This window comes from Colletes gigas, unplaced genomic scaffold (assembly GCF_013123115.1).
Source record: "Colletes gigas isolate AHSC1104 unplaced genomic scaffold, ASM1312311v1 Colletes_gigas_Sc00011, whole genome shotgun sequence".
Taxonomy (NCBI): domain Eukaryota; kingdom Metazoa; phylum Arthropoda; class Insecta; order Hymenoptera; family Colletidae; genus Colletes; species Colletes gigas.
Window position 1 is genome coordinate 7,142,034 of NW_025106640.1, and position 25,417 is coordinate 7,167,450.

General features: G+C 42.2%; 3 protein-coding genes across 5 annotated transcripts in view; 2 read left to right on the top strand and 1 right to left on the bottom strand.

Annotated features, from left to right (window-relative positions):
* Positions 1-9,067, top strand: part of LOC122398324 — a 35,545-nt gene extending 26,478 nt beyond the window's left edge. The window contains exons 1-4 of one of the 3 annotated variants that reach the window (XM_043398063.1): positions 148-275; positions 5,821-5,992; positions 6,407-6,464; positions 7,064-9,067. In XM_043398063.1, coding sequence (XP_043253998.1) covers positions 6,441-6,464; positions 7,064-7,738 — 699 coding nt within the window. In that variant the 5' untranslated portion in view covers positions 148-275; positions 5,821-5,992; positions 6,407-6,440 and the 3' untranslated portion in view covers positions 7,739-9,067. Of the gene's footprint in view, positions 1-147; positions 276-5,820; positions 5,993-6,406; positions 6,465-7,063 lie in introns of those variants that run through there. The other 2 variants (XM_043398061.1, XM_043398062.1) reach the window with 2 other exon arrangements.
* Positions 9,068-9,419: 352 nt separating this feature from the next.
* LOC122398322 (myotubularin-related protein 2) lies at positions 9,420-13,555 on the top strand. The gene is made up of 10 exons (XM_043398059.1): positions 9,420-9,852; positions 10,421-10,624; positions 10,705-10,812; positions 11,070-11,522; positions 11,596-12,040; positions 12,254-12,429; positions 12,502-12,609; positions 12,683-12,867; positions 12,955-13,159; positions 13,267-13,555. The coding sequence occupies exons 2-10, from the start codon at positions 10,499-10,501 to the stop codon at positions 13,417-13,419; spliced, it is 1,959 nt and encodes a 652-aa protein (XP_043253994.1). The 5' UTR covers positions 9,420-9,852; positions 10,421-10,498; the 3' UTR covers positions 13,420-13,555.
* On the bottom strand, positions 13,438-20,645 carry LOC122398321 (nose resistant to fluoxetine protein 6-like). The gene is made up of 14 exons (XM_043398057.1): positions 20,030-20,645; positions 17,521-17,768; positions 16,850-17,043; positions 16,483-16,604; positions 15,976-16,221; positions 15,642-15,855; positions 15,392-15,557; positions 14,929-15,008; positions 14,753-14,848; positions 14,560-14,689; positions 14,140-14,314; positions 13,923-14,065; positions 13,721-13,843; positions 13,438-13,637 (listed from the first exon to the last, which is right to left on the bottom strand). Exons 1-13 carry the CDS (start codon positions 20,229-20,231, stop codon positions 13,721-13,723), a joined length of 2,139 nt encoding a protein of 712 aa, XP_043253992.1. The 5' UTR covers positions 20,232-20,645; the 3' UTR covers positions 13,438-13,637.
* Between the last annotated feature and the right edge of the window lie 4,772 nt (positions 20,646-25,417).

Sequence of the window (25,417 nt, forward strand, 5' to 3'; positions counted from 1 at the left end):
TTCAACGCGTTCACTGTCTGGTTTCTCAGCGGCGTATCCAATAGAACGGTGATGTGTCCCATATACAGGTCATGGACAGCGAACGTGTTACGCAATTAAAAAATTGAAGGAGTCTATTATCAATTTTAATTATGATCCCTTCGGTGTTCGTGTTCGTGAGATTTCTCGAGCAGTTTTCCTCGTGTCCTCGACATATTTATCGCGCCACGGGGATGACTGTGGTCAATGGGAATCCACGACGATAAGCCTCGTTCTTCGCATCGACAAGGTAATCGGTGAGTTATGAAACCTATTACGAAGTTTGCTCGCTCTCGAGGTCTTTGATCCTCCACTTCCGGTGTCTCTTGGTCCCCCTTCGGTCGCGCACCCTTCAGGGACACTGTCATAGCTGCTTCGCGTTCTCGAGCATGGGTTTTTTCTGACGAGTGGCGTTTATCTACCTTCCCTCTCCGTGTGTCTCTTAAATTGTTTTTTCAACGAAAGATAAAGTTGTAAATGTTCGACTGGAAGTCGGGTCTAAATCACTGGAAGTGTTCGCCGCGATATAGTAAAACGTTTAAACAAATATACGTTCGAAACAACGCAAACAATTCACGAGACTCTTTGGCGCGAGGGTTCATCGTTAATTCGAACAACTTTCTTGGACTTTGTTTAATGAAAAAACGAGTTATATTTTAATTCTCCATTCATTATTAGAAAATTTGTGTTTAACGTATGAGGGCCGACAATTTTGCGTAGAAAGTTTATAATAAAAAGGTATATAAGCGTCAAGATGAGTTACCGCGTGTTCTTAAGAACGTCGAGCAGATTTTGATGGGATATTGCATCTCTAGGAGACATTCTTAGTCGCGTAGGCACGCTTTTAACGTCGTCTCAGCCACGGAATGAAAAGAAAAACTCGATTTAAATAAAAATTGAAAGTTGAAAGAATTTCATCCGGGAAACTTTAGGTTCGAAACTGAATTATTAATATTTCTCTGGAGAAATTGTTTCCGATGACTGGCGTTCGACTATTCGCGGGTTGCATAATGTTAGGCGTTGTTACGTGTACGAGCGCAACGTTTGCATGAAATTTTGTTCAAGGCAAGCGCTGTATGATATTCGTTGGCACGTCACCGATTTATTTTCACTTTTCGCGTATTTGTCCGGGAGATTCTCGGTCGGGGCGCATGCGGAGGCGGTTTAAGGAATTTCAGAATTCTGTTCTCGGTCGATGTACGTCGACCTTCGGCATCGTGCCAGCTCGAAATCCTCCGGGAATTCGATATGGATGAATGAAAGCCGTTCCCGGTGATTGAATTTTTCGTTATGTCGGCGAATGCCACTGAAATGTTCTCCGGTTACAGGAAAAATACCAGATTTAGTTGCTCGAGTAATAGTTCGTTTCAAGAAGGCACACATTTTCCACTTAGACTTCTATAAAATGCTAGTACTAATTATTTTTGGTTGTGGAGGTCAATTATAATAATTTTGGTGAATACACATACCCCCGAAATCCTACCCACTTTCGAGAAAAAAATTTTGGTAGGTGCTGAAAAAAAATTTTTCAAATTCTAAAAAAAATTATTTTCGGTTGCAGGGGTCAATTACAATCACTTTTGGTCATTAGGCATACCCCCGAAATCCTACGCAGTTCCGAGAAAAAAAATTCAATAGTTGGACCAATTTTTCGGCAAAATTGAAAAATTTCAAATCATTCTAAAAAAATTATTTTTGATTTCCGGGGTCAATTACAATCATTTTTGGTCAATAGACATACCCTCGAAATCCTACGCAGTTCCGAGAAAAAAATTCAATAGTTGGACAAATTTTTCAAATTGTTCTAAAAAAATTATTTTCGGTTGCAGGGGTCAATTGCAATCATTTTTGGTGAATAGACATACCCCCGAAATCCTACGCAGTTTCGAGAAAAAAAATTCAATAGTTGGACCAATTTTTCGGCAAAATTGAAAAATTTCAAATCATTCTAAAAAAATTATTTTTGGTTTCCGGGGTCAATTACAATCATTTTTGGTGAATAGACATACCTCCGAAATCCTTCGCACTTTCGAGAAAAAAAATTCGAGGTGTGAAATTTTTCGACAAAATTAAAAAATTCGTAATTTTCTTATTATGTTAAAGCGTAACCGTGTTATAGTATGCCGTGTTGTAGGAGGGCTACCTGTATAAAGTTTTATATCAAAGTTATTTACGCTTCGATTTACCCTATCGTTTCGATGGACGATTGAAAAACAGCCGAGAAATAGAGTTTCGGGCAGCCTAATAAATTTAACGGAAGTACGTGCAACGGAATCAAAATGATTTCCCATGAGCGAACGCCTATACGGATCGATTTATTTTCCGACAAATTTAACGCGCTATTTCCGGCGAATATCCGGTTTTTGACTGCACGACGATATCGAGAAAGGAAACCGATGTACGCCCCGGAGGTTTCAACCCGAGGAATTCATATTGAAATTCCAGCCGTCTACGAAATTGGCGGCCGGCTCATCGCTCCGGTCGGAAACGACCGTCGTAAATAAAATCGGCCACGAAAAACGACAGTGCGTGCTCTCTGTATAAATTAAACTCGAGCATCGGGAATGATTCACTGGGAACAGAGTATCGAAACCGAAATAGTGACCCCTTGGTCCATATTTCTTCCGCCATAATCTAGTCGTGTTCTCAAAACAAATAAAGTAACGTTTATTGACTGTGTTTGATACAATTTGTCAGCTAGTTAACCTCAGATTTACGGTACTCTTCGATTTGACGAATTTCAAATTGAATTTTCAGTAGTATTCAATTATATAATATTCCTAGTATTTTGAATTCGTATTTTACAAATATTATTTGTATTATTTGAAATTGTGATGAATATCATGTAAGTGAGATACTCGATCCACAGAAAAGGAATCGCTAACACTACAATAGTAGTGGTACGACAATGGCAGAGTTGGTAGGCGGCTGAGCTACCAATCCGAAGGACCCGAGTTCGAATCTCCGTGTACCCGTTCTGCTTTTTCTTCGATTTATACAATATGATATAGTTTGTGATTGTCAAATTTTAAAGATGTCCGGCTGCTGACTTCCTCCTTCTCGTGTATGATTTGTGCACTTCGGGAAAGGCTTCTCCTTCTGGACACTGGTGGTTTTATACATGCGGGAGACGGTATAGAGTGTATTGGAAACATATTATAGAGTAGAGTATGATGTATAACGCTTTACGGGTCGACCAGAATATATGCGCGGTTTTATTAGGAATCCTCAGTACGGGTTCTCCGAGATCCAGCGTCGACGTTGCTCGCGTACGGAGAAGTAAATAGAATCAGACAAGGTTTAGGTAATGATATTAAAGCTTTTAACAGGATTAGGCGGTACGGCGATCAAACAAACCCCGGAGACTTATTGCTGGATGAGAAACAAATCGACAGCTCGATGTACACGCGATTATTAATAACGTCGTTCCCGGAAGTTCTATGGTAAGATGGCACCCATATTCGCAAAAATTGATGGTGTTATACTCCTCCTATTTGTCGATAAATTTGTAAAAAAACGCGAAAGTGTTTGAGGAAAAAATCAGAAGGGGAAAAAAAGCAAAGAATAAAAAATGTTTAAATATCGCTTAGAAGTTTAACAGCTGACAAATACGTTCTCATTTTTTTTTGCGCGGTAAATTCACCTCTGATATTCACGGATTATAAAACACACCGCGGCGCACAATATAAATTTTCGATCGGTTCTTCCTTTTGTTCGTACGACACGAGGACGAAGAAGAAATAAAATTCACTAGCGACACGGCCGTGTAATTGGCGGTTCGACCACAAATTGCCAACGGTTATACCCCGTTCTTGTTTTGTCCCTCGTCGATTTTCTATTCCGGACCGTTCGGATCCGAGCGCGTTCCACGGTCCCGTGGTTTTCACGGAGTTCCATTTTATCCGCGGGGAAAACGATTTCATCCCGAGCCTCCTGTTCTTCCATTATCCAATAAATTCCCCTCGACGCACGCGTTCGCATTGTCGTCCTATTTTACCCACAATAGTCGCTCGTTGTTAGAAATTGACCAACGTCGATGCTTGGATTAATTTCGAAATTGTTCGAGCTCCTCGTCCGTTCCGTTTGTTCTTCGAAGCCGATGCATCGAAAGGTTAAACGCTCTCGAATTACCGTAACCTGTTACCGGCGATCGAATCGGGGGCTTAATTTTGTTTAAACGCGTTAGACTTCGCTACGAGCGTAAGCTCGTTATTACCAGTCCGTTGAAACGACGGTCTTCGCCTTTAAAGCGAAGTTATTGTACGAGCCAATGAGACGCGAGCTGGTACGGGACGAAATCGTCCGAGAATCACGTAAGACGAGAGCCGGGGCGGTGCTCATCGCTGTATTTAGTAATCGCTTGAACGTTCGTGCGTTCTAATGTTGATGCGTGGGCGGTTGGGTATCGCGAAACAGGCGTCTGCGAGTCGTCGCCGCGTAATTGCACCGCGAGGTTACGGCACGAGCGTCGTGGATCCACCTACTGACCTACACACGTGTACCAAAAGACGTTAACACGTTTCGTTTGCACGTGTGTGCCTCGGGTTTATTTGCGTTTCATTGTAATCCGAGTTCATTCTCCTTTTACTCTCTCTTTCTCTCGTCCCCTCGATCTCTCGCGTGCCAATGAATGGACCCGCGTTATACCGTCGGGACCTGTCCCTCCCGGCGAAAATAATTGCCCCAAAATCGGAACGACGATGCTTCCGCGCGTGGGTATCGGTACTGAAGGAGTTAAGTTCGTGCAAATGTCGAGTCGGGAACGGTCGAAACGCCATCGGGCGACGAACACGGTCAGCAACATTGCAGAGGGAGCGTTACACGTTCGTCGACCATATGGCGACGTATGTGTGTCGCCGAAAGTCAGCCTCGCGGCGGAGCAACTCGCTCCTCGACCGGTCATTTATAGCCGGCAGTCGTTCTATTTTAATCGAATATATTGCGCTTGGACTCGGTCCCGAGTGTGACGGCCCTTAAAAGTGTCAAGCTGCCCGCGATAAGATTAGGCGTGTTTACGAGCGCAATCTTGAACCTTGCACTCGCCCCGGCACTTCTTATTATACTTTCCTCTGCTGCAACCGCTTGGATAATAGTCGCCGCCCCCGCGGGCGCAGCTTCACGCCTCTCGGCGTCGCTTTTGCCATTTGCTCCTCGCGCGTCCATTACGACTCGGGTTCGCGACCTCTCCGCGAGCCTAATCGTAACTGAAACACGACGTACCCGCGTTTCATCACCCTCCGTTCTCGTGCTGCTCTCGAGAAAGAAAGAGTGAAAGTTTGTTTATCGTATGCGCTGGATAGGAGACCCTCGACGCGTTCACTGTCCGGTCTCTCAGCGGCGTATCCAATAGCGTGGCGGTATGACCCATATACGGTCCATAGACAGCGAACGTGTTAACATTATTTTTTTGTTGTCGAAATTCTTGGCGCTCCACTTATCTTTTTGGACTCGCGAACACACCAAGGACAGAGCCAGTCGGGTCTTTCTATATTCGAACTGAAAATTACTCGAGGGTGTCGAACATGGTATCGACCTTGAGCCAGAGACACGAACGCAACTCGACTCCTTGAACTTGCGCGTCCAACAATCGTTTCGATCACGTGTGTTAACTAAGAACCGTCGGATGTTATCATTTTTTCTTCTTAGGCTGGGCGTTCCGCGCGCGTCGATGACATCAATCTTCGCGAGACCAGTCTGTGATGACCGAGTCTGTCTAGACAATTTTGTCGCGTGTTTGTTTTAGTCGAGTCCCTTTTCTATGCGATCGTATATCGATCTAACTTTATTCAACGTTTGTTCCAGGTTCTGCGTCCGTTGAACAGAGAAATGGAAATGGCAACGCCAAGAATAACAAGACCAACAACAACGGGGTCGAGGTGAACAGAAACGAGGAACAAAATGGCACGGGCGACGCTAAGGGTCAGGCCAAAAAGAAGCCGAGCGCACCTGGAGGCGGACCTCTGTTGCAACAGGCGTAAGTTTCATCCGATAGAATTTATTTTTAGAACAATTTCACGAATTCCCTGTATCTGAAACCTATTTTACAATTCTGTAATCTTCGATTGCCGATCAACCCTCGAATAAGCAACGGATTCACTAGAATTAGAAACCTAAACTTTGTTGCTTCTGTTCTCTTCTAATTATAATATCTTTCGGTCGTCGGTTTCAATCCGCGTTGCATAATACGTTATTCGCATCCACCATGCCGCCACTCTGCGAATAGACCTGCCAAATAAATAATAGTGCCACTTTAAAATAACTCCTTGAAAACAATGTGCTTTGAATTTCTCCATTGAACAATTTTTCTTTTTCCTTTTTACGACGAAGGCCAGCGGCCTCGTATTTTAGCCTATAAACTGATCGTTGTTCGTTTTTTCGATTTTTCCAGAGAGATATCCACCAGTCAGCTCGACTTCTTCAAGATGCTCGACGAGAAGATCGAGAATGTAAGTTGCTTCTACCAAAACGCCAAACTCCCGGTAAACGTTTAAAAAACCGAACAAAAAGAGAGGTTAGGTTGCCTGTTGCTAGGGGCGCTTCGATAAGAAGCATAAATAAATAGAATTTATCTCGAATTTAAGAATATTCATTTTATTCGTCGTTGTTATACAGAATTCAATGCTTTCGCTTTAGGAACAAAATGGCTCCTCTCGTTGCAATTTGTCCTTGCGCCAGACGCGTTATCGTTTTCCAACGCGATCCGTCACGTGACGAAGCTTTTATCCCGGTTATGGAACGATCGGGATCAGCCTCGAATTACGCGGCATGTGTTCTGTCGCATCGACAAAATGCGTTGGAATCAAGCCATGTAAAATAGACGTCCCCCTTAAGGCTTCTGCAACCTTGCGGTAGCCTCGCCGCAATAACAATATTAATCCGTGCGTCGGTTGATCGATCGACCGACAGTTAGTTTTATCGACTGTGGGTCGGTGAATTCGTCGCCGGTGGGCATTATCGACCGACGCGTCGTCCAGCGGCCTTGCATCGGTCTCGGTGTCGCCTCGGTCATTTCTCGTGTTCTACAGTAAGAAAATTATTGTTGCAGGGCCCAGACTACGACGAGAGCCTCGACACGACGACCAGAGCGGAACGAGAGTCCAGCTTCCTTCGTCAATGGGAACTGGCCAGCGTCTCCGAGTTGAACAACGCGTCCCCAACCTCGGCAAGGAACCGTATCTCCATCTCGAACACGCCGCGTCAGAGTTTAAGCGCGAAGGACAGAGAAGGGATGAGAAACATAGTAGGTGGTAGGCCGGAGAGCGCCCCTATTTACATGAGGAACGCTAATCGCGTGGACGGTCTCCAGGAGACCCACCACTGCCCGTCGCCCAACATGCCCAGACACGTGTTGGAGTCGATCACCCAGAGTCCCACGCAGAGCTTGAAGAACGTGACGCCGCTGGGCTCGTCGCCGACCAGCCTGCGTTATCAGGACAGTTACAAAGAGTGCAACGCAAATCAGCCGTCCTCGAAGACCGTGAAGGTGCACTACGCCGGTCAGAATCCGATGAACGGCGAGTGCGTGACGCAGCAGGCCCTCTACCGGGAACAGTATTTGCAGCAGACCGGCATCATCGCCGTGTCGTCGCAGTACTCGGCCGGCTCCCCGGGCGGCAACGTTCTCCGGAACAGCCCGTACGTGCAGCAGTACCAGGTCGCCAATCCGCAGCACTTCGCCGCGTCGAGGAAACGGGGATTCAACACGGCGCAAATGACGTGACCGGTATGGCCGTACACCACCACCAGATAAGACTGAAAAGACACCTCCGCGAGTCGGGAAGAGAAAAAGAGACGAATGGCGAACGAGCTGAACTCGGCGAGGATCGTTTGATCCTTCCTCTCGTCGATCTCAAGAGAAACGTAAAGGAGAGAGAGAGCCCCTCGAGGCGGCTGGAGACTGACCAACAGACGGAGAAAGATATCGAATGTTTCTCTGTATGTTCCTAAAGATTCCGTACATTTTCGTTGCGATCGCGGCTGTCAGTTGAACCCGAGAAACGAAACACACACACACATACATACACGGTACACGATACACGCGCTCGTTTTGGTGATGGCCTAAAGATTCATCGATCTTTGAGAAAGAAGAAACAACACACAACGGTTGTCGATCCCTCTACGCAAATTCTTCTAAAAGTCTACCAGAATTCTTCGCTATAAGTGCCAAAATGCTACGTAAGCAATCTTAAGTGTCACGATAAAAGGGAGACATTGTCCGTTGAACCAATACTCCGTTCTTTGTAATTCGTGTAAATGAAACTTTTTCGATGTGTATATCATATACATGTATATATACATATACATATATATATTTTTGTTCATTCTTGTAACTCGGTTCTCTTTTTCTAATCGGATAGCGTCCTTGCGTACCGCGCTATTGGTAAATGTATATTTCTATAAGGGAAGAAAAAATGTAAGCAAAACACAAAAAAAAAAAAGAAAAAAATGAACACACCATGGAACCGCGCGCGAACACGGATTTCGCCGTAGCGTTTTGTATAATTATATCTCGCATATACGTGTGTATGCATTTACGTATGCATCGAAAGCATGAAAAAAAAAAGAAACGATAACAAAGGAAAAACGAACAGAGAACAAAACACAATCCGATATGTAGGAATCTTTTACTTATACCGTGTATAGATTTGCTGTATATGTACTGTATGGATTATACACTTAACTTAACGTGATGACTGTATATTTATATGTTGACCATGTTCAAAAAGTTAACGATATATAATAGTTGATGATGATGAGAGTTTTATATTTCATGTTACGAGTACGCTCTATATTGTGGAATACACTTTAATCGAATTCGCTGCATCACGCTGTCGAACTGTGACTATTGGTATATTTCGTTCCATTGAACAACTCTTCTTTTTTTTTTTTGTACAAATAAATTCGTAATTTCTCCCCAATGAAAAATACTTATATTTGCGTAACCCAAAACGTTTTAACGCGATACGTGTATCGTGTAACGCTACTTATTGTTTTACAGATAACTTCCATTAGAGGGGACACGGACTTCATGCTTTTAATGTTACCCGTTACGCAACAGCGTTCAGAACCATTAAAAAGATAGCGAAAACGGATAATGCTTGACGATTGATTTACGAGTTCCTTTTTAACGTCTCTGAAAACGATTAGCAGGCAGTTCGCGTCTAACAAGATTCGGTTGTCCCGAAACCCCTACAGAACGAATCTAATTGCATTTAATAGTACGAACATACGCGCGTTATCCTAAAATATTGTGATTCAAGGTAAGTCGCGTTTTAATTGAAGTATCTGCTTGCATTTTTATTATACATAATGAATTACCATCTTAATCCGAGCATTTGCACTAACTTAACAGTTTCGTAACTTCGTACCGTCATGTCTATCGTAGTTTAACATTTGTACGCGTAGAATTACAATGAAATTGCGGTGCCATCTAGGGACAGTACTTTTCAAAGACTGATCAATAGTTCCATTCGGAAGCACCGTGCAAAATACATTGCAAATGACACGCGTGAAGTTAAAGGATCGGGAAACACGAGCAAAGATTATTCGTCGGTAGTAATCCCCGTTAAGACGTTTGTCGAAACTCGGATCGGTTGTGTCAAGTAGACGGATTATTGCTAACGACGCAGGCGAATATAGTTCGAATTACATTCCTGAGATTTTTTTGTTCGTCTTCGAGTTGCGGGCCACGGCTGTCAAACGGGAACAGAAAACTTTATGTAATCGTGTACGAGTTAGGTTAGTGCACCGGATTATTGTTTGTATGTAAACAATATCGAAAGTGACGTGTGTTCTGGCGTACGAGAGTTTCGGTCTATTATATTTCTGGGCGTGGTACGTATTCTATCCTAGCATTGATGTCTCGTGCAAAGGTTCCCTGTAAACAATCGAACTTCCCATTAGACCGATAGAACGAGACACGATGTGGCCTTTGTGATCGAGACCTCGTTTATGTCCAATTAAAAACGATAAAACACAAATAGAAGGACTCGCCCAAAGAGCCTCAGAGCTCGTTATTCCGGTGTACGTCACCCTGTAATTAAAACATGTAACTTAGTTTTGCTGGATCATAAATATATATTTTGTCCAAGTGCCTAACAAATCCCAGTTTATTTCCCTTTCGTGTGTTTCTTCAAAGCTTTGATCAGAGTCCAACATATACGGCATAACAGTACGAAGCATCATTTACGAATTTTGTTGATGACGTTATTGCGATTTATTTCTTACTTAACATTTAGCTTTTATTTACTCTTCGATGCTCTTACGCTTACGTGCTAAACATTAGTTTTGAGGTTAAGTGATCTATACGAAAATGTATATATTTTAAAGACGTTAAATGTAAGAATTTAGTGACTGTCCTTTATTAATTTTTTACTGATACATAATACTCTTTTCTTTCCAGTTGGAGGAATTAGAATATCAAGCAGCTATATTGTTCCGTTAAATGTGAAATATCAAGGATCCCATCGAGACTACAATCATGGAGAAGAGAGGCAGTGCTGAGCTTCTGAGCACTGAGCAAAACAACTCCAAGAATGCCAGTTCAGACTCTATTAATTCGGATAGCAAGAGCAGTTCGCTGAATTCCAAAATAGGTCAAGAAACGGTAACTTAAACCAACTGGATAATTTTTAAAATCATATCCTTTCGCATATCTAATTCTATGCAAGCGTTCAACTTCTGTAGGAAAGCTGGGAAAAAGCGTCTCAAATGAAAAGTTTTTCCTCGAGCTCTACGTCGACAGATAATAATATTGTCTCTGCTTTAGAAGCTAGACAAGATGATCAAGTAAAAGTGAGTTCTTTGTAGATGCATAGAGTTGATTCAGTTTCCCTTTCTTTAACCCTCGATCCAGATTAGGGCTGGACGAGGGTTAAACAGTTATTTATCGTCCGAGTATTTCGATTTTATTAATTTCGTGCGTTTCAGTTTCTGTTGGAAAATTCTGTTTCGTCACTTTTACTTTTTAGATCGTTATATTATTAGAGCATTTGGTCGATCAAAATGGCCGACAGTGTTTAAATAATAATAAGTCTGTCTTCTTTCCGCAGAACTTGACCAGCGGTGAAACGGGTCCACCGCTTCTAAACGGAGAACGAGTACAAGGCATTGCACACGAAGTGACTCACGTGTGCCCTTACTCGGGGCCAGTGAGGGGAGTCCTAAGCGTTACGAACTACAAGCTTCATTTTCGAAGCATAGAACGCGAGAGGCCCTACATAGTCGAAGTGCCATTGGGCGTTGTTAGCAGGATCGAAAAGATTGGAGGCGCGTCCAGCAAACGTGAAAATTCCTACGGGATCGAAGTATTTTGCAAGGACATGCGGAATCTCAGATTCGCCCATAAACAAGAGAATCATTCCAGGAGGGACGTGTTCGAGAAGCTCCAACAGTATTCGTTCCCTTTGTCCCACGACTTGCCCGTCTTCGCGTTCGAGTATTCCGAAACTTTCCCTGAAAACGGCTGGAACGTTTACGAGCCCATAGCAGAATTGAAACGGATGGTGAAAAACATTAAAGAATATACTTGGACGAAATGGTTAGGAACTCTGTGGTTAAAATGATGATTATTTTCAGGGTGTGAACAACGACATGTGGAAAATATCAAAGATCAACGATACGTATACGGTGTGCGATAGTTATCCTGCAGTGTGGGCGGTGCCCGCAGCAGCGACAGACGAGGATTTGCAAGCGTCAGCTGCCTTCCGGAGTAGGGGAAGACTTCCGGTGCTCTCGTGGATTCACCCGGAGAGTCAAGCGACGATAACCCGTTGCGCTCAGCCGTTGGTAGGCGTGGGTAAGCGTAGCCGCGAAGACGAGAGGTACGTCCAACTGATAATGGACGCAAACGCACAAAGTCACAAACTTCTCATCATGGACGCTCGACCAATGCCCAACGCAATGGCGAACAAAGCAAAGGGCGGCGGTTACGAGAACGAGGATGATTATCAGAATGCTGAGCTCGTGTTCCTCGACATTCACAACATACACGTGATGAGGGAAAGTCTTAGGAAATTAAAAGGTAACGATAATTATAATACATATTTATTATACATACAGACACAAGGAATCATTTACATTTTTCTATTCTGTTCGAACGGTATTATTATAATATGTACATATTCGTAGTGTAAAGGGGGCAACGTTAAATCTGACTCTCTGCCGTTGCTCGAATTAAATTTCGCCCAACTGTTGTCGTTGTTGATCATCGTTAATACTATTTAACGCCTTATAGAATTATGCTTTCCGACGATCGAGGAAGCCAGATGGTTATCGGGAATAGAGTCTACTGTTTGGTTGAAGCATATTAAAAACGTGCTCGCTGGGGCTTTTCGGATAGTTGAGAAAGTTGAAAATCATAAGACCTCGGTGCTGGTGCATTGTTCGGATGGTTGGGACAGGACGTCGCAGGTAATTGCAAGATGATCGAATGCACTTTATTCGAGAAAACTGTACCTTTCAGTGTTTATGACTGTTTTGCAGCTCACAGCCCTCGCCATGTTAATGTTAGATCCGTATTACAGAACTATTAAAGGTTTCGAGGTTCTTATAGAAAAAGAATGGCTCAGTTTTGGTCACAAATTTCAACAGGTGCGTGGCTCGAACGTTCAATTATTATAATTTTCTACGCATCAATAACATAACTTGGACGACGTTGTTTCAGAGAATCGGCCATGGCGACGAACACCACAGCGACGCCGACAGGTCTCCAGTATTTTTACAATTTATAGACTGTGTCTGGCAGATCAGTCGTCAGTTTCCGAACGCATTCGAGTTCAACGAACATTTTTTAATTACTATCCTCGATCATCTGTACTCTTGCAGATTTGGCACATTTTTATTTAGCAGGTATTTTGCGTATTCCTTATTTTTTCCCGTTACAGTTCCGTTCGCGGGTTTTCCGTAACTATCGTGATCATCGGATTACTTATACAGCGAACGTGAGAGAGTACAGGAACAAGTGAAACAAAAAACTGTCTCGTTGTGGTCGTACACCAATAGTCAATTATCCCTTTATCAAAATCCGTTGTACTGGGCAGCCTCGCATTGTCAACACGTTTTAATGCCGATCGCTAGCATGAGGTACATCAAACCGTGGAAAAGTCTCTACTGTAGATGGAATCCTAGCATGCGACAACAGGTCCGTGAATAGTCTTAACTTATCGTTTTTAAAACTATCAACGAATCTTGAATCCCCGCGCAGAGCTATACGCGTAAATTCATAATTTTCGTCGTCACGTGTTCAAGGATCCTATTTACCAACGAACGAGGGAACTTCTAGTCTTTAAGGACCATCTCGAGAAGCAGCTCCAGGAAGGCCTTCGCGAACAGGCTTCCCGAGCAAATCGACTCTTGATATCACCGGCACCACCTAGGATACATTCACCGCTCCACTTATAGCACGGCTAAGATTCATTTCGTCATTTAACGGTCTGTAGTTGTAAACGTGCTCCGTGCTTCCTCTTCCCGCTTGAGTCAGTGTACGACACCGATCAAACTCGCAATCGCTGTGTACGGAACGCACGTTGTTAAAACAGACGTTTACGACTCTTGAGCAGTTGACTATGGATTGGTCCTCCTTCCCACGTGTTAAGGAATATAAAAAAAAACGCAAACTCCTGAAACAATTAATCGCATTAACCAATGGAAAAATGTTAGCGTCTCTCGAGTTGTTTAGAATGTATACGTCTTTATATATTACTCATTTCGTTTGTTTTGGAGCAAACATCATTTGCAACAACAGTATAGCCGGCAGTTCAGCGATCAAGGATAACATGAGACCAAAGATGAAAGTGGCGAGGCTTATTCCCAGAAATATGGCAGCCTGAGGAAAAAAAGAAAACAAATGAAACACGATTTTTAATACAGTTTAGAGTTATTTTGTCAACGTCGTTGCTACTTACGGTCGTTACTGGGTCGTGGAAGAGGGGGTAGCTGGTTGATAAGTAGACTGTGTATATAAGTAGAGGGTTTAGAAGGTAAATGGAGTACGACATCCTGCTGAGGGGTAACCATATTGGGTGCGACAAAACTTTATTTATTATACCTAGAATCATAAAGGGGAGATGCTTGAAGATCAAGACATTGTTACCGGGCTAAATCGTGAATCAGTTCACTTACCGCCGTTGTTCGTGGCACACGCTACCACCAGCCACGCGATGCCAAACGCCCAAATTACTCTGGACAGTGCCGCGTAAGCGACGCTCAAAAAGATGGGAAGGTTTCTATCTATTAGGCCGTACAGAACCGTAACATTGCACATTGTACCAATTGTCCAACCGATAGCAAAGGCTTTCTGAAAGAGACCATTTTTGATGGATGCATAACGTCATGAGTATGTAATGCTTCGTGCACATTGAATGAACCGAATATAGTAGACTGGTATACGTGAAATGTTCGTTTCAAAAACGCGTTACGTTTCTTGTACGAAGTGTTGTATCAATAACCGGATTATCGTTGCCAGTGCAAAATGAAAAATGGCATTTCGACGTGCACCAATCTAAAGCAGTGATTAACGACTGTAAATAATTGGTTTATTACGTTCGACAATTCTAGTTTGTAATCCCATTTTGCAAGAAGGTGAGCCGTGGCCATCCCTATCAAAAATGGTCCAATTCTGAGCAACGGTGGTATGTACAGCAGGCTCAGTGTTTGGAACTGTATGTCGATTCTGAAAGAAAGAACGACACTTGAACATTGTACAGAATCGGTAGGAAACTTTTTGGACACTCACAGGGGAACGTAGTCGATAGTGTACGCTACGTAACCGGTCGCCACGATCGACGCAATAAACGTAACGATGCCCGCTGTCAGGGCGAAGTTGAAGTGCCTGAAATCGTCGATCGAGATTAAACGATGATCGAGCAAGTTGATACGAGAAAAAGAAAAACGTTCGAATTCTAAACTCACGTGATCGATATTAGCAGCAACAATGTACCGAATATGAAGAATTGCGTGTCATCGGACAGATACCAGCTCCATGTAAGACACTGAAACAATTACTTCTCTCGAATGAACCGTTTCGTGTGACAATTATCAATAAAATTGTAAAATTATCCTTGGTCAAATGCACTTCGATTAGGGTCTCTGTGTTTTCGTATAATATTTCGGTTACGGAATTTAATTTTTTCAAAATGATGCTGCGAGCAGTCGGTTCCTACTACAAGACTTGCCCCTCTATATTTTTCATTTTTATACGTGCATATTTATAACGTTGGTTCTTTGTTCCGAGAAGGGCTGGCAAGTCGGCGTGAACGTTAAAAAACAATTTAGATACCACCGTTTTTGTACCGAGAATGCGTGTACGAAAATGAATTAAATACAATCAAGCAGTTTAAGAAGGAAAATGTTATTTCAGTAAAGTTACACATACCAGTTCGTTCCAAGAGTAGAAAGTGTTGATGTAAAGTAGATTCTTCCACCAGTTTGCTATGCATCTTTCGTGGGCCCTCTCGTACATGTAGATCAGAGAATTCTTCTCGAGCCAGGAGAAGGTTAGTATCGCAACTAGTATCGTGATCCCGTACGCGGGTGTAAGCCTTTTAATTAAATTTATAAATTTTATGTCATTTCATATTTTTTGTTTGACAGAAACGAACGTACGCGAATGAAGAATACCGTACCTAATGATCCTTCGGATAAGTATCATGAAGAAGTTGAATAACCTCACACCTACGGTCTCGCTCTGGGGCATCTGCTTCACCTGTCTCGTTTTCACGAATAAATGAGTCAGTAGAAATCCGCTTACGAAGAAGAAGGTGTCCACCGAGTACGATGCATTGCTGAAAGGTTGGGTTATCAAAATGGTACTTAGCAGAAACGCTGTCATCTTGTTACCTGTCAAAGGAGATGTAGCTCACTTGGGTTATCAAGAACCATGTAATTGTTTTGTCCACTACAGTGGTAGACACTGATCCAGACTGTTCATAGATATGATTTGTTTTAGTGTCGTCTTACCTACGCTGAAGGCGCCATAAATGAGGACGTGCACTATGAGGATCCATACCACTCCGATGACTTTCATCCCGTGGAGCATGTTCAGGGTACCTGGTTGCGGATTCAATCTGAATATTTCCTTTATATTCGTGTAGGCTGAGAAACACAACAGAATTCTGCCCGCCAGGCTTTCATCTTCAACCAGCGGCGGGACGGGTTTCTCGCTTTTCGTTGGCTCTGGTTTCTTTTCCGTGTCTTTCTTCGGTACTGTTCAAAGAATATCTGGTTCATCGCGTGTCGAGAAAGAACCCTGCCAGCATTCTTATGGGGAAACGGCCTATGGTCAAAACCTTGTCCAATTTTAATATGTGATCAGTTCAAACGCCGTTTCCCAACGAGAATTCTGCGGTGTCCTTTGACTCAATTGTTAATTGTTTTATCGTACGTTGCTCGAAATAACGACAGTCAAGATAACAATGGGATTTTTTAACTTTGGATTATTTTGAGCAGTGTACAATGGCGACTAACCAGTGATGTTGTTGTTCTCGTAAGGAACGAACTTTTTCTTTTTCTCCAAGTAATCCTGATGCACCGTCAGATCATAGTACGTGCCCGCTACCACCATACCTACCGACGACGCCAAGACCAAGCTGCAAGCAAAGGTTCCGAACGTGTCAACATTTCAAGAGAATCGCTTACGCAACGTAGGCGACACTTTTTGCCGTTTCCGTGGCGTTTTCGAAACGAAACTGTTTGAAGAGCAAGTCAAAGAGCCGAGCGTGATTTTCATTTTTAAATAAGACCGGACGAGCGAGGAAAAATACCGATGAGAAAGATGTACATTTTCGACCGTGAATCTTTAACATTGCAGCGATTACCATTGTCCATTACGTACATGATTACGATCGTCAGTCCATCGGCACTCCATTGGTCGTACTTCTTGTAATCGATCACCTTGATCAGGTCGAACTCCACGTTGTAAATTCGCGGGAACAGGAGAGTCCTGTCTTGCAAGACCTTCTCTATCATTGTAGTTAACTGGTCCTCGGTACAGGACGACGGCAGACAGAGCCCAAGCGATATGACTTTCTAAAAATCCATCGTTCCGTTTAATCGACTGTTTATTTGTTTAATCGTTCGAGTGTACTTCCGTGCAAACTAACTATTCTACGTAAATCTCATTAATGGACAAACACGCGCGAGAACGATAACCTGTTCTTCTATATGCTGATGGATGCTGGGGTTTACCAGCTCTTTGGTCCATAGAAGCATGATGCAATGTTATTTTTTAATTACCATACTGTTGACCTAGCCGAGTATCCCGTGGATCTAACGTTTCCGCTACACGTATCGATCATTCATCGTTCCACGATTATTCTTTGGTTTGTAAACGCCGTTGTAACGATAGTCATTCTAAGACCGAAATTGTAACAGGATTTTTCTAAAGAACGATCGAGCTATGAGTCATGGGGGGGTCTCTGACGCTTTCTATCCTCGCGACAGCAAACTGTTTAACGTTGAATTTCTAGGTCAAGGCCAGTGGACGTTTTACGACGCTGCCCTTACTTCTGCGGTTTCTTGGAGGACGATGTCTTGCATGTAAGACTCCTCGTGGATCTGTACGACGTAGAAGTTTACGGTGAAGGGCGGAACCTCATAGCTTATATCGTTGTACCGTGTCCCGTTGTCCAGAAGACTCCATTTCAATTGCGGGACATTCCTGTCGTTGATCCGGTTGCATTCCAGTCGATCGCCCAACCAATAGTTGTTCCCACTGATGTACCCGGTGCCTGGCACGCCATTCGAATCCAATACTTTGGAAACAGAAACATCCCTTATGACATCCGACGAGGATAATTAGAGCCAGCTAAATTAGGGGCTTAGAGACTCTCTTCTCGAATATTCGGACATTTTAGCTGATTAAAAATCTGTGAATTTGTGATTTCCCTACAGCTTCTTAAAGCATCGGATGTTTAACGTTGCAAAATTCCTGTTAGGAGGAGGGAGTTAGGTCTAGGACGTCCACTAAAAAATACACGATATTTTGCTCACACTCTCCATCACAGAAGCATTTGTAATGAAAGTTAAAATTCTCGTTGGTCCATGTAAATTATTGATACAGAGATATAATTAAAAAAAGAGACACGTGTCAGCTGTAAATAAATGATTACGTTTGTAGCTTCTATAATGTACCCAAAATGGCATCCAGAGTCAATTAATCCAAAAAAAAAAGACGAAAATAAATGTCCCATAAATATTTAACGATTTCTGTACGCTTGCTTCTGTGTGACCAGTTGACGACTTTAATTCATTTTGGTCGAGCCACGCATAAAATTACGGTGTATTTCATTTTTATGAAAATTAAGAGTTTGGTTATGGAAAGGGTAATCGAATCGTGACCGAAGATTTAGCCATCGTCATGGCTGCTCCATCGAAACTAGTTTCTTGTGTAACACGGAAGAAAGCCAACGGCCCACGCCGGGGTGGCTGGCTCTACGAAAAATCTTCGACGCAATCGTCGCGTAATCGCATTTACCATACAACAGAGAGAGGCTCTTGTTGCACAAGACGCGCCCGGCTGTATTAACGGAGACAAATTTTAAGCTAAATTCACACTATTCCATTAACCAAATTTCCAATCAAATATTTCTGTTGAAAATCTGACAAAATTAATTGCGTTACGCGCGTGGCATACTGATATTCATTATCCCCACTCCTCTGGTTACTACCCTGAGTCGATTTCCGGTAGTTAACGTTTCCCTCGTCTCGTGGAGGCATCGTTTACAAGCGGAAAAGGAAAGTGCAAGTACTCTCGTTCTCGAGCACATGATTTCTTAATTACCTCGTAGATAATGGTATTCTTTTCGCTTTCGAACATTATCAATCTTGTTAGAGTCACCTCTTCACGATCATAACCTCAAATCATTTCCAGAGTTATTTAGATGCAAAGGGACCACAAGCTTTTATTGGAAGGTAAATAGAAAAAAAGTAGTTGCATATAGTATCAATCAAATTTAAGTCTAGCATGGTCACAGAAGTAATTCTGTAATTAACAGAGTGCAAGCGTTCACACTCTAGCCTGAACTTACATTTACGCGCCATTATGACAACGGTTACGTGAAATAACAAATAGCTGATTCAGCTTTGTTTCTCGCATTAGTCTCTAGAGTTGAACACGAAAGGACATTCGACTTCCAGTCGTTCGCGAGTTTAAATTCGATCGTTGCGCAACAGTGTCATCGCGAAACTGAGATGGACAAATATCTTATATAAATATACGTTCCTAATAACGACTAAAAAGTAACCTTGCTCGTATTCGTTTCTCGCTAAATAAAACGAGCAAATCAAAATTTTCAACCGTTCGATCGAAATGAATTCTTTGGATCGGTTGATTTCGATGACCTTGAAGTACCTTATCAAGGTGAATATTCCTAATAACTGTTCCCCTATACATATGTATGGGAAAAAGTTGCTCAGAACGATGACCTTGACAGTACACTTGAAGATCATACAAAACGACGAAACAATTTTTTTAACGATACGAATATTTCTGTCGATGAGTGTCGCCCGTGTGAATATTTCCCGAGAACAAAAGTATTCTAAATGTGTGCCAGTTTGGTAGAACGCCACTTTAGGTAAATGTTATCCCGCTGGACATGTATCGTCCATGTTTGTTATACATACGTCGCGTGTTTATGTTTAAATATTAAACAATGGTGAAACATTTTGTTGTAAGTTATCGCTTTCAACCAACTCGTGTATCCTCTTTTACAACGTAAAGATCCTATCATAACCTAATTCGGCTAATTCCCCTTATCGAATACCATTAATAATCTAATCGATAAATGGGCATTTATCTCGGGAAACATCGAATTCCAAATGAGTATGAATGAACCTTTACCCAGCAACGTAAATGTTCTTAGACGCGGACGGGAAACGAGCCGGTTACGAAACACGGCAGCGTCGCGCGTATCGTTTCGATCGTTGGAATTCGCCCGGTAGTAAAGCGCGGTCTTAAATTTCATTTTTTTTCCGGGTGGATAAAGAAAGCAGAGAAAACATCGTTTCTACAAACTTTTCATGCCCCACATTATTTGGTTCTCGATGGCCCGATCCACGTCTAGCAATTCCCGTTGACACCTGGTCTCGTTGATGAGATCCACGTTGCCGATGATCGCGTACAAGGGTATCGTTTCCCTCATCGTAGCTCGGTTGGGATCGATCGCGTGGATCGACGCGCAGAACGCCACCAACGGAACGATCTTCTTCCAGACCATGGTCGTGTACGTGATACTTTAGTTTTGTTCACTGCTAATTACGATGTGCATTACACGTGCGATACGAGTGTGTCGCGTGTACCGAGCACGATGATCGTTAACGTTTCCAAGCGTGTCGGGGATCTATTGCACTGGCGGTGGGTTTCGGGTTCTGCGCGGGAAACAGGATCGAGAAAGAAATCGACCGGACGCGTCCACGTACGAAACGTTACTCGTGGGTATCGACGATCACCTGGACGCGATCCCGAACAGACAGAACGAATCGACGGAGGGAGCAGACAATTTATTTGCATGAAGCACCACGACCAGGGAGAAACAACGATCGGCAACGAACTGGCCCAACAAGGAGGAGCAATCGCAGAATCCGAATGGAAAGCAACACGGGTACACCTCGTCCTCGTCGTCGGCGTACGTTTGTCTTTGAAGTCGCGCCGCGACACCCCACCACGCCTTCGCCTGCCGCCATTTTTGTTTCCCGCGCGACGCACAGCGTAGGCGTTTCGGGACCAACTGCCAAACTAATTTATCTTCGACCCACGACCTCTTAGAAATTTTGTTTGACAATATTTTTCCCGGAGGAAATTTATTTTATCGTATATACTCTTCTACGTTTGATTTTTAACCTTCCTTTTTTTTTAACCTTTGAGGTTAGACGTTCCGAGTCGTCAGATTTATCGCGCAGTTTCCAAGTGTAATCGATATGTACAATCAATCGATTGTTATGTACAGTAAGTTTTTTAACTTTTTCATATTCATAGGTAATGTGTATATTTAGTCGATAGTTATGTATATTAGGTTTTTCAACTTGGTCGTATTGATGAATAATACGTATAACCGGTCGATTGTTATGTATAGGAGATTTTTCATATCTGGACGTATTCATTAGAGTCCAATCTACAATGTGCTTTATTATCATTCGTTCTTTATCTCGGAAATTAACATATTACGGACAATTATTGAGACATGTGTTTACAAAAACGAATATTAAACTTCAACGTTTGAATGAGACTTATTCTTTGAATGTTTCTCTTGAATGCGATGTAACTTGCTATTCTAGGATCGTTGATTGCGAATTCAGGGTTGAAAATAGCAAATGTAAAGCGAGTGTAAAGTCAAATACCAAATTTTAATAAGATACAGGGCGTTCGGCCAACACTGGGAAAAATTTTAATGGGGTTTTCTAGAGGCCAAACTAAGACGAAAATCAAGAATACCAATTTGTTGATGGAGGCTTTGTTAAAAAGTTATTAATGGTTAATTTGTTCACCTTCCGGAATTTTTTTCTCGAAAATGCGCAGGATTTCGGGGGTATGTCTATTCACCAAAAATGTTTGTAATTGACCCCCGCGACCGACAGTAATTTTTCCAGTACGATTTGAAATTTTTTTTTCTATCGAAAAATTTCACACCTTCTCGAATTTTTTTCTAGAAAATGGGTAGGATTTCGGGGGTATGTCTATTCACCAAAAATGATTGTAATTAACCCCCGCGACCGACAATAATTTTTCCAGAACGATTTGAAATTTTTTTTTCCATCGAAAAATTTCACACCTTTTCGAATTTTTTTCTAGAAAATGGGTAGGATTTCGGGGGTATGTTTATTCACCAAAAATGATTGTAATTAACCCCTGTAGCCGATAATAATTTTTCCAGTACGATTTGAAATTTTTTTTTCTATCGAAAAATTTCACACCTTCTCGAATTTTTTTCTAGAAAATGGGTAGGATTTCGGGGGTATGTCTATTCACCAAAAATGATTGTAATTGACCCCCGCGACCGACAATAATTTTTCCAAAACGATTTGAAATTTTTGAATTTAATTGTTAATAACTTTTTAACGAAGCCTCCATCAATAAGTTTGGCTTCTAGAATCTCTCATTAAAATTTGTCTAGAGGTGGTACAACACTCTGTATACCGGGAAAAAATAGTTTTATATATTTTTTTGGAATTCGGTGCATTCATTCAGCGACCCAAGACCCCCAGAAACTATTTAATATTTATACGATCTACAAGGATTAAATAGTTTCTATCATATGTCAGTAATAAATCTGAAACCTTGTGTCCACGAGGTCGGAATCGTATAATTTACTGTTGACCTCGTGTGGCCGGTAGAGCAATAAAATGGCAATCAACCCGATAGCACTGTAAATACGTTCTGACTAATAAAACCAAGAGGCGTGAGAGCGAGTGAGACGGCTTACTTAACACTTCTGAGACAATGTAGCCTGTTAAGTAAATCAAAGACACTCGTAACCGATTCGCCATTACGACATCCAGTCGAACGTGCGACTTCGCGACGGGGTTGCTTATCATAACATTGTAAACGCCATAAATAATAACGCAAAGACGGGAAAAGCAAAGCTTGAAGTTTGGTAGTGAAAGGGTTCGGTGGAATTTCGTAAAAACGACAAGACAGATCGCAGAGGAGTAAAATGAATGGGTAAATAGGTGGTTTTGAAACGAGGACCTTGTAAATAAGGTTGAAGCTGGTCCAGGAATCCGTCTCTGCATATTTAGCTAGCCAGAGCGTGGGGGAAAAAGCGAAACGATGTAGTCGAATTCGGTAGTGCAGTAAAAAGAACCGAAAACATGAATGTTTAAAACGTTGTGCAAGCCACGACGCAACGTTCAAAGAAGGAAATCACCGAGGGTCGAGAAAACACGTCGGGAAGGATATAAAATGCACTTTGGAGGTTAGAATGCGTACAGGAATTTAAAAAGCAAAAGATAAACTCTCATCGTTTTGTACTTTCTGATCTTAACAAATTTTTATATTAAAATTCTACAGCGGCTGCTTTTCCAAAGGTAAATTTGATCGCATATCTTCGTTTCTAAATCTCCCGTGCTGGAATTCCATGGAGCAACGCTGAATATTCCACCTTTGTCGCTTAACCCGTGAAATTTTGACATCATGGCACTCCTCTTTGCGTCAAAGAATTACTTGTACTCATAAATACGCATAGATCACTCGACAAAGGATGCTTTTGACCTTGTTTTTTAACCTTATTGCTCATTCCTTGGCTCGTTTTTTTCACTCTGGAACTCGCTATTATACCTTCTCTACGGATTAGATGTCTGACACGCGGTATGGTTACTTTGGCTATTTTGCTTCCGCTCGTATTCGTTTTCTCGTTCCTTAATTAACACGAATAACCTGTACGAGATCCATTAACCCCTCTTGCCTTGCGATTTAATCTGCGATCGTGCTCGTATCCAGGGGTGCAAAGCTCGCTAAAGGAACTAAAAAGTTCCTAGCGACTGTCGAGGAACGTGTCGTTAATTGGGACGTTTATCTAACGATTATTATTATTATTTCGTCGCGGTTGCGTGTCGGGGAAGTTTTAAATGGCGTTGCACAGGACTTTACCCAATCGCGCCAATAAAATAAGAATGCTAATTGCGCGAAGCGGGAACGTAAAATTGCTTAGGTGCACGAGTATTATACGGGGCGGCGTGAAGTGAAAGTTTTCGACGAAAGATGGCGGGAAGAGATCGCGGGAAGAAGGACGGCCGCGTAAGCTCGTCGAAGGAAAGATCTTTATCGCGATTATAACACGACGATCGATCACTTTGCTCATCGGGGACCGGGACACGTGCAGTCTCCGACCAAGTGAAAACGAGAGCGACTATTTTGTAACACTTTGCATAATAGGCTCGTCTAGATGGCACGGAAAAATACCAATTCTTCGCTCCTTGCCCATTGTGTCTCAATTTCGTCATAATCGTGTGCACCTGTGAATGAACACGCCCGATGGAAAAAGCATGCTTGCGGTCATTTCAAGACACGACGTGTAGGATGAATTATTTCGAGGTTAGGTTTCATCGAGGGATTGTTCGATCGAACAGATCGAGAGACCTTGTGCTTGAAATTGGAAATAAAGTAAAGACATTCATACTTGAACACCCTAATATCCTAATTGTCTTCCATCCTCTCCATCATTTCCTTTAGTTGAATAAGAGTAAGGAAACGAGGTTAGGATTCGATTAGAAATGACGTCATTTCCCGGTAACCGCCAAAACTTATGCCACCTCTTCGGGTGTCATGTTCTCCTAATACAAAAGTTCGAAAATCGGCGATAGTTTTGAAAATTGACGTCGTTTCCAAGAATCCACATTTTTGGAGGGCTCGGGAAAAGGGTGAAATGAGAGGAAAGTGAATCAAACAGTTTCTTTAACTTTTCTACAAGTTTATTTTTATTAAAACACTGATATCTGTTCTGTAAAGTGTTACATGTTGTTTCCATGGATTCCAATGATAGTTTAAACAAAGAGAAGTATCAATAGTAATAATGATAGCTTCTGTAGAAGTGTACCAGCTGTAGTAAAAGTTGCAGATCAGGTTAAACGACAAATGATGATGTCGTTTCCCTAGAATCATAGTAAATCGACAACTATCGTAACGTTTGGTTAAAATGTGAAAAGATAGGAGTCCAAAATGTTTCAAAACACTTTGCATAATAGGCTCGTCTAGATGGCACGGAAAAATACCAGTTCTTCGCTACCTGCCCATTGTGTCTCAATTTCGTCATAATCGTATGCACCTGTGAATGAACACGCCCGATGGAAAAAGCATGCTTGCGGTCATTTCAAGACACGACGTGTAGGATGAATTATGGGGATAAATCTTGATTTTCTTTCGTTGTTACGGGGATCGAGGTTAGGTTTCATCGAGGGATTGTTCGATCGAACAGATCGAGAGACCTTGTGCTTGAAATTGGAAATAAAGTAAAGACATTCATACTTGAACACCCTAATTGTCTTCCATCCTCTCAATCATTTCCTTTAGTTATATAATTCTTTAGTTGAATAAGAGTAAGGAAACGAGGTTAGGATTCGATTAGAAATGACGTCATTTCCCGGTAACCGCCAAAACTTATGCCACCTCTTCGGGTGGTATGTTTTCCTAATACAAAAGTTCGAAAATCGGCGATAGTTTTGAAAATTGACGTCATTTCCAAAAGTCCACACTTTTGGAAGGCTCGGGAAAAGGATAAAATGAGGGGAAAGTGAATCAAACAGTTTGTTTAACTTTTCTACAAGTTTATTTTTATTAAAACATACTGATATCTGTTCCGTAAAGTGTTACATGTTGTTTCCATAGATTCCAATGATAGTTTAAACAAAGAGAAGTATCAATAGTAATAATAATAGCTTCTGTAGAAGTGTACCAGCTGTAGTAAAAGTT